Consider the following 9,639-nt stretch of genomic DNA (forward strand, 5'->3'; position numbering starts at 1 on the left):
CATTTCAGGTCCTTTTCAGGTTCTTTCTATCCCTATACAACACACAAATAGGTTACTTTTTCGGGGATCATTGTATGATTGGAATAAGTTTGTTAAGTTTTGTGAGGAGTGAAATTCTTTGTGCTGGTCCAAGACAGTTTTTAGTCTTTTTAAGACTTAGTGATATCTAGGCATTCTGGCTCACTTCACTTGGTATCCGAGTCCAGGTTGGATTAGCAGAAACAAAAAATGTAGCATTCTGATCAACAATTAACCAATGGCAGATTATAGATGTCATGTTACCACAAAGTTCCAGTGGAAAACATTTAACAAAAGTAAAACACAAAGGAAATGCCTCCACAACATACTAATATATTAGTAAATATCAGAATTGATTCTTTGACAAATAAAAGAGAAACAAAACTTCTTGGACTTGTACCGCCCAAGCAATGTGAGCAATACCAAGTCCCCCCCTCCACTGATGTTTACATAGTCAAAATTTTGATATTATATATAAAGCTGGAAATATCAGCACAAAAAGGCTGAAGTACTTGGGCCAGAACCATTCCTTCACTCTGCTGTGTATCACATTGCAAACCCCACCCTGCTTCATTGGTGAAGACTCCCACTATAAATTAAGTATTGCAGGTTGATTGTTCCAAAACTTAGCCATTAGTAATTTACTGACCATGATTCATGTGTTGCCACTGGTCACACTCTCCACTTCAACTCCTCTTCCTGACAACCTTTTGTTCCCTCAATGCTCTTCTCTTCTCTTCCCTGCAGGTGTTTGAAATGAATTATGATTCTGTTCTATCGAAATATATGCATCTTATGCATCGAATATATGCATCCTCCCTTCCACTTCCAAGGGAGGATGCATTTGTCCATTCCATGAGATAATTATTACAAAAATTGACTCGTGTCTCACTGGAAGTGCTGAATGGAACCTTACTGGGTTCATGACTAAACTCATCGGATTTTTCATTATTTCTCACTCACAAGTCACAACACCTTATAATGTAAAACCTTATATTATGTTATATTAAATTGGATGTATAGATGCAATTGTTTTTGTAGATGAAAAGATGAAGTTTAAACACAGGCACAGCTTTTACCTTTCTTTTGAGATCACCTCTCTAGAAGGGAATTTCCTTTTCTTCCTGTTTTTGGAAGAGGCTGGGGTTTCTTTTTTGCCATTTTTAATAAAACCGTTTTTCAAAACCTTATTTTCTGTTGTAGTGCCATCCATCAATTCCTCAGCATTCTCTCCGCTGCCACTCTCATTTGTCATTGAACCTTGCTCCACTGTTTCTGTTGGTTCAGAAATTTCTGGGGCTGGCTTTGAATTGCTCATCTTTTTCAGCTGCAAATTTTTTTTTTTTTGGGTAAAAAAGTAATAAGAATGAGAAATCAAAACCACGCATGTTAAGTTACAGAGCATGACAATGTATAAACTATCCAAAAGACAAGGTCTAGACTAATAACTTTGGACAGAGCGACTTTTCAAGGAAAATCATTTAGGCCAAAGTTTTTTGTGGCAATGAGACTTCCTGACCCAGTCTTTAACTACAAAGAAGTTGTCCATCATATTCATTCCAAGCCTGGAACTGCAGGCCATTCATGTGCAGACTGTCTAGATTCCACAATTCTATTGTCCATTTTTCTTTTGGGTGGGGGCATTGATAGAACTGATAGACTACAACTTCCATAGAAACAATATAAACTACATCTAACTACTTAGAATAAATGGGTAGAATTAAAATTGAGTGGTCAAGGACACTGACAGTCAGTGTTTGTTACATGATGAGAAGCCCTGGTGCATAATAACTTTGCATTTTTTTCTACTTTCAATATGGCTACCAACATAATTGAGAGCATTTTCATTAATACGGGGGAGCTCCAACAAAGGACGTCATTTGCTACTTGTATACAGTTTAGCAAGCTAAGTTGGGAGAAATGGAATCCCCTTCACAAGGGTAAAATGTTTTCTATTTAAGAAAAATATCATTATCAAAAATCAATACCTACCTTTGCCACAAAAAAACCATCCATATTGTGAACATGAGGATAGAAGCGCCTTGTCTTTTCCAAGGATGGGTGAAAGCGCTGTTCTCTAAACCGGATAAACCTGGTGGATGGGAAAGCATGATTAATTGACAGACTACAAGGTATAACAACAGGTGTGGTGCACAAGAGTGAGAAAGTATCATTACCCTGGACGCCCAAAGTCAAGCCCACAAGATACCAGTTTAACATTCCTCTTCTTGAGTGCATAGTCTATAACTGCTTCATTCTGCAAGAGATGTAACTTTAGGATGGGAAAGAGGAGAAAGGGGGAGGGGGCAAGGATAAGCTGAAAAGGAAATAACGATAGTGTTCTTAAGAGACGAACCTCAGCAACCATTATGGAGCAGGTGGAGTAAACAAGGTAACCCCCAGATTTCGAATTGGCATCGACCATGTCAATCGCGGCAAGTATCAGTTGCTACAGAAAAAAAGAACACAGCTCAAAAGAGCTCCACATGCTAAAACATCTGAAATGATCAGCTTAACAAAGAAAGGAAGGATAGAATGATCTGCCATTCTCTGACTTATTCCCAAAAAAAAAAAAAAAATCTGCCATTCTCTAAGCAAGCAAAATATGTTACATAGCAATGATTTTCTAGTGCATTTCAGTTCCAAACAATTAGGGACAGAGGAGCACTGACTAGTATTAAATTTTGATATTTTGGCTTTAAATTAACACTAGTAATAAGAGCAATACCATAACTGCACTGTGCTTTCTACTGCTTTTTTCCTTTCTTTTTTTGATAAGTGTGCTTCTACCCCTTCTAACTTATTAGTTAAAGAAGTAATAAACAAGAACTCCTAAGATAAATTTTAGAGGCTTAAGAACGCAGAAAGTCCAAATCTACCTTCTGCAAATGGGCACATTTCTGTATTTCATCAAGACTTTTAGTGTTTTTAACAGACTCATCTTTAGATATAACCTGTAAAATAAGAAGAGATCATTTAGTTTTACTAAATATTATATGAAAAGAGAAGCTCAACAAAGAGAGTAAATAGTTGAAGATCGCCCCAATTGCTTACCCCAGTCCCACTGCAAGGGGCATCCAACAATACTCTGTCAGCAGAGTTACGAAAAACCTTGGGGAGCTGAAGCAGGAGAATGAAAAACAATACATGAGATGAATGAGCACCCTTAGGACTTACCACAACACTCCAAATGGCTGTTCTAAGCAATAAACCAACTCTCTCTAATATATGCTTAACATTAGACATAATTAGCATGTTTTATCGTCATATATAACAGATTATGTGGCTCAATTAGACTGAGAACTACTTTGCAACAAACATAAAAAAATATTTTCCTAATCAACAAAGAGCCATTTTAAAGCTAAACAAGAATGCAGGCTCAATAAAATCACAGTCATCAAATATTAACACTTTCTATAGTTTATAAAAGAGCTTCAAAGAAGCTAACCTCCCTTCCATCATAGTTGCAAACTACAGTGTTCGTCACTCCCATACGATGCAGATTTGCAGTGAGTGACTTAAGCCTTGGTGCCTTCATCTCGTTTGCAAAAATGATTCCTGGTGAAAAGGGCATCAGAACACCAGAAAATAAAGGAATAGAAATATGGAACTTCTAAACAGTACTCGGCAAATAAGAAAAGTATTGATCACAGCAGCACATGTTTTTTTTATAAGTACACAGAAGCACGTGTATATCTTAATGATGAGGCAACATACATCTTTTCCTTTCGAGCAATATAAACATTCGACTCTTTGATGATTAAGGTACTATGATTCAATAATCTAAATTAACCAATAATTTCTGAAGGAATCAATTTGTCACATGTTGATAATAAACATTTCTATTACTTAATAATTAGCCAAAAAAAAAATTATGCATATTAATTATCATAAGTAATAATAATTGACTTTTGGATGATATGAATTTTAGATAATTCATTGTATGCTTTCTTAACTTTTGGCCTTTCCTTTGTCTACATGCTGAGCACTAGGGTTGCACCCCTTTTTGTGCTTTTTAATAAAATTGTTACTTTTGAAAAAAAAAAAAAAAAAGTTGAATTTTCTAAACAAGACCAACAAAAAGGACACCCGTCAGGGTGAGGCCTAGTGGTTGGATGCTTGGGTTGAGCTGAAGACCCAGACATCTTGGGTTCAATCCCCACTAAGAGTTTCTCTAAATTATCTGATACACAGTTCTAGTTTGTGAGGTCGTGTATCCGTGATTTACTTCCCAAGGGTGGATCCAAAGGGCCCAACCTTGGTGAGGTTCCATGCCATAAAAAAAAGGACGGGGAGTACTAAAAATTCCACCCTATGACTTTCTTGTTTACTTGTGCAAGTTACAATGGAAATTGAGGCATGAATAAGAACAAAGATCAGTCACTTCTAGTATAGAAGAATATAAGAAATTTTTTATGACTTACATCATATACATTGTATTATATTTCTCTTTCATAACAGGTAAGTTACACTTGAAAAGTGTCTTAACAGAAATCTGTTTAACAAGATAAGTTGCTTCATGCATAAAATAAATGGAATCAGGATGACGATAATTCAGTTACAACTTTTTGAGAGGCTTTACCATGCTGGGATTACTTCTAAATCTGGTGTACACATGACTATAATAGGCAAGGAGAAACAACTGAAATCGAAACATAAATGAATACACAACCACATCTGAATCAGTTAAATTACGTAGATATCACCACATACCACTATTTTTCATAAGAGCAGCAATGTAAGTTGTTTTGCCACCAGGTGCAGCCCTGCAACAGGAACAAACTGTTATACAAAGAGACAAATACTGTTTGTAATTGCAAGAGTTGTATAATGTTATGGGCATTATCTCTTTTGTTAATAAGTCAGCCAGCTTTATTGATTTGAATAGAAATTATAGGCATTATCTTTTCATTTCATAATGAGAGAGAGAGAGAGAGAGAGAGAGCAAGTTGTAAGTGTGTTGAGATTATATCTCCCACATTTCCATCAGAATTTCTACTTCATTGTTATTTTTATTAAGGCTTGAGCAAAGTAAATAGTTTCAACATAAGCAAAAGATGTTACAATAACCCATATGCATATGTTCCACTCTGTTTTCATGAGATAATGTCAAAAGTGCAGCTACACTATTACAGAGTTTCAATACAAGAACTTTTCAGTGGAGCTACAAGTTGCCCAAGGCATTTGCAAAAATATGAGAACACAGTTTCACATGGCTAGACTATAAGTCAAGATACCACATACTTTGTGGGAAAATCAATGCAAAATAATAGCTAACAATCTGCAAGTGACACTTACGCTACATCTACGATCCGTTCTTTCTCTTGAGGAGCAAGAGCCATGACAGGTAAAAAGGAGCTTGCACTTTGGAGCTGTGAACAACCAAAATGTGAGCCCTCAGTATACCACATAAAATATGCAGAATGCAAACTAAATAAGCCACCTACCATGTAGAAACCAGCCATATATTCAGGAGTTGCACCAATGGGCACTTGCGAATCATATACAACCAGTCCAACCTGCAATGGTAATATGAGTATGTCTTGTATTGTTGAGTATAAAACAAAATTGAGTGAGAATGGAAGAACTTTTCCAAAGGCACTCCTTACTTTTGACCACTTGCTTAAGGGATCCAGGTTTACTCCTCTGTTTATCAGAATATCTGCCAAATCCCGCCTCCGTGTCTAAATACAGACAAAACAATATTTTAATAGGCCATAAGATATTGAGTAGAAAAATGTAAAACAAGATCTAGTAGTGTACAACTGTTATGTCACCTTCAAAGTGTTAGTTCGCAGACATATGGGCCGTGGCTTCTCAAACGCTTCAATAAGTTCCAGAAGTTCAACAACTGGGAACATCTATAAAGGAAAACAAAAAATGTTATAGAGAAGTCCCCAGATACACCTCAAAGGTCTTTTCCCCTTTTATAGGGGGTGAGAGGAAACATAATACAGTGAATATATAAGATAGAGTGATCATCCACCTCCACTAAGGCCCCAATTAGAAAGTCATTGTAGCCATAGTATGAACTTAAATCTTTCTTAAGCTGCTCGACGTAATCCTTCCTTGCTGTCCCCTCTTGCCTCAAAGCCTTAAAATTTGAAAGTACTCGAATGACTAAAGATAAAAAAGTAATGTTAAGTTTGAAGATCAACAGAGCAGGTGGACTTTGAAGTTAGTAAAAGAATTATTAAAAAAAAAAGGGAATATTACTTACTCTCTCTTATCCTTCTTTGGAGATTTGAAAGATCAGGTGGCTGATGTGCCTCCTCTTCAAGTTCCTAAGTTATTTGAAGAAATGAGAAATCAGCATCATAATAGAATATTTCAACTGAGCAAGACAGAGATTTTATTGAAATTCAGAAACCAAATAACTAAACGACAAATAAACCTCCTTAGTAGGCAGTCTGAATTCGTCAGATTCCTCCTTAATGTTGAGCTGCATTTCCTCCTCAGCTTCTTCTTCTTCCCTCGCCTTTTCTGCATCAATAGCTATTGACTTCTTTTCAATATCAGATCCTTCTGAATCTGAATCTGCATCTGAATCCAAATCTGAGCCCAACCCTTCCTCTGCACCAATATAATAAAATAAAATCCAATAATCAAATAATTAGAATTAAAAAATAAATAGAACGCAAACCATAAACATCAAGAAACATGATACCTTCGTCATCACTTCCTTGGAGGAAATCATTAGCTAATGGATCATCCCCATCGGAAAAAATGTCTGAACCAGAACCAAAATCTTGCTCATCTCCATCAAACTCCTCATGTTCCGATAATTCTTCTTCACTCATACTATCAGAATGGTCTGAAAGGTCATCTTCCTTTGCAATTGCATCTTTAACAACAAAAATCTCATTCTTCTGTTTCTTTTTAGGTGGAGATTTTTGTGACTTAGCACCACCCTTTTTCTTACTTGCACATTCCAATACTTCTTCATTCAGACTATCAGAATGGTCTGAAAGGTCATCTTCCTTTGCAACTGCGTCTTTAACAACAAAAAGCTCATTCTTCTGTTTCTTTTTAGGTGCAGATTTTTGTGACTTAGCACCACCCTTTTTCTTACTTGCACCCATTACAGCTGTTAAAACAAAGAAGCATAAGTTGAAAATAGAGTTGAAAACGTAAAGATCAATGAAAAATATTAAAACAATGACTTTCCAACAACCTATCAACCAGTTTTATACAAATCATAATACTGCCAACTGAATTAATATAAACAGGTTCAGAATAAGCCAAGGCAAGACAGATATTCCAGTTATTCATGTTCAGCCTCCACTCAAGCTTGGCTTGAGCAAATATATATATTTCCTTAAAAGATACAGTATTGAACACACCAATGGGTTTCTTTTATGTGTAGGCAGAATTCAATCCTACTTGAGCTACCTAGAACCCGGTTAGCTTGAGCAAAAAATTTTATGCTCAAGCTAAGCGGATTTCTCTTTATATGACTAACAAATTCGAAAAACATCATAACTAGTATCATCTCAAGAGCACATGCAGACACACACACACACATGCACACACAAGCTCGAGCAAAATTTGTTAAGCACAAGCTAAATGGGTTTTTCACTCTATGACTAACAAATTCACAAAAACCCCACAACTAACACCATATCACCCCCCCCCCCTCCCCCCCCCCCCTTCCCAACACACACACACAAGCTTGAGCAACAATTGACAAGCTCAGGCTAATGGGTTTCTCTTTCTATCATCAACAAAAAAGACCCGCATAACTAAACATAATACTACTATCTAAAGCACATGGGTAGCACATACACAAACTCATACAAAATTTGTTAAGGTAAATGCTAAATGCCAAATGGGTTTCTCTTTTTAAAACTAAAAAATTCAAAACAACTTAATAAACCAATTCTATTTCATGATTATAATGCTTATTTCGTGATTATCATCAAGAACAAAAAATCAACAAAAACACACACATAGAATAGAAGTAGAACCCAACATAAGCAGAAACTGTGAGCACAAGCTGATATGAGAGAAAAAGACGCTACCTTGATGGATTTTAAGAACAAAGGAATTCCGGCGGCAAAGAGAGAATTAGGGTTTAGGGTTTTTGTAGGTTTCGTTTTCTCTCTCTTTCTTTGTCTCTACGACTGATTTGGGGGAAGTGATATTGAAGGCATTATTTGACCCGAACCAGCATGGGTATGGGTTTGAGTTTTTAGCATTGGCCCATTAAAACTACAGGTTGGGCTGGCCCATTTTAAAATGAGTTGAGTAGGCTTTTGTCTGTTTCAATTTTTTTTTGGGGCTCTCGTTTCAAACTTTATCAGTTTCTACAATTTCAACTTTTTTTTTGGTTGCTAATCTCTACTATTTTAACTTTGCTACAAAATCAATGAAAATTTAAGACTGAAAAGATACTACACAATTTTATTTTATTTTAAAATTAAATTTGATTAATTTTTTATATAAATAGTGAATTTATATAATAATTTTTTTGGGTTTTTTTTGCACATAGAGTAATCCTATAACCTCAAATATTTTTAAAACATTTTACAGACTATTAGGGTGACAAATTTTTATTAGCTTTTATCTGAACTCACCGCATACATCATTTTTTTTATTTACTAATAACTATTCACCGAATTAGCAATTTGTAAAAATAATAATAATAACTCTAGCATTTTCCTTTTGCGTGATATAAACAACTAGAGAAAAATTGATGTAAAAATTGAAAACAAATTGTTGAGGGGGAAATTGATGCCTCTGTTGAGAAGCCAAGTCAAAACTCGACTATGGGCTCTTGAGATGGTACCCAAAAACTTTTGGTGTGATGACAATGTCTATCCAAGTAATAAACAAAAGTTGCACATGACAAAACAGCAACAAAAGCCCAATGAAAAACATGTTACAATACTTAATTAGTATATTAATGGTCTTGGTCTGATAGTTCAAATCATTCCTCTAGTGGTACGGTAATTTTAGGTTAGTAAGTATGTTTACATAGTAAAAATCATATATTTTTTTTCTTATTATTATTAAGTCAACATAAGGGAAAACTTCCATAATTTCCAAAACATTATGGCCTTAATCATAATAATACTAAACAAGGATTAAAGGCTTCATAGTTACAAATAAAAGAGGAAAAATATGATGGAATGAAATGAGAGAGAGATCTTAGCTCAGTGCAGCAAGTATTAAACTAAGAGTTTGATGAGTATGTGTGCATAAGGCATGAATGAGGTAATGTGGGCTGTTCTGAGTGAGTGGGATGGGATTAATGCTGAGGTTAAGGCTTTTGTGAGTAGTGGGCTAAAGAGGAATGGATTGTAAGCTTAAGGAAAGTTGAATTGCAAGCAAAATGATCAATCAATCAGAAAGTTTCAGAGGGAGTTGTTGTGGGTTTGTAGGCTGAGATGCTTATACTTTTATAATGGAGTTTAGAGAAGTATTAATTAACAAGAATCCAAAACGGGAGATTTGCTTTTGGGGCTGTTTGCTTCTTTGGATGTCACACATGGGTAGTATTTGGAGTAATCTTGCATTAAATGCTAAGATTGTTGAGATTGTGTTCAGCCAATGGGATTAAGGCAAGTATTAAGGAAGAATCCTAGTGCTGCAACTAAGATTTGGACCCTAGGAAGTAGG

At 35.6% G+C, this 9,639-nt stretch overlaps 1 protein-coding gene across 2 annotated transcripts; it reads right to left on the reverse strand.

Annotated features, from left to right (window-relative positions):
- Nucleotides 1–331: 331 nt before the first annotated feature.
- On the reverse strand, nucleotides 332–8,172 carry LOC111993841 (26S rRNA (cytosine-C(5))-methyltransferase NOP2B). 2 transcript variants are annotated; one of them, XM_024025670.2, is made up of 18 exons: nucleotides 8,040–8,172; nucleotides 6,686–7,105; nucleotides 6,413–6,591; nucleotides 6,239–6,302; nucleotides 6,005–6,138; nucleotides 5,796–5,879; nucleotides 5,628–5,702; nucleotides 5,466–5,537; nucleotides 5,317–5,390; nucleotides 4,732–4,784; nucleotides 3,467–3,576; nucleotides 3,073–3,138; nucleotides 2,898–2,972; nucleotides 2,375–2,467; nucleotides 2,196–2,275; nucleotides 2,011–2,110; nucleotides 1,098–1,345; nucleotides 332–759 (listed from the first exon to the last, which is right to left on the reverse strand). In XM_024025670.2, the coding sequence occupies exons 2-18, from the start codon at nucleotides 7,098–7,100 to the stop codon at nucleotides 705–707; spliced, it is 1,977 nt and encodes a 658-aa protein (XP_023881438.2). In that variant the 5' UTR covers nucleotides 7,101–7,105; nucleotides 8,040–8,172; the 3' UTR covers nucleotides 332–704. The 2 variants fall into 2 exon arrangements, with proteins under 2 accessions (XP_023881438.2, XP_023881432.2); XM_024025664.2 differs by having other exon boundaries at nucleotides 2,196–2,467.
- Nucleotides 8,173–9,639: the final 1,467 nt, after the last annotated feature.

This window comes from Quercus suber, unplaced genomic scaffold (assembly GCF_002906115.3).
Source record: "Quercus suber isolate HL8 unplaced genomic scaffold, Cork oak 2.0 scaffold_11, whole genome shotgun sequence".
NCBI classification, from domain to species: Eukaryota; Viridiplantae; Streptophyta; class Magnoliopsida; order Fagales; family Fagaceae; genus Quercus; species Quercus suber.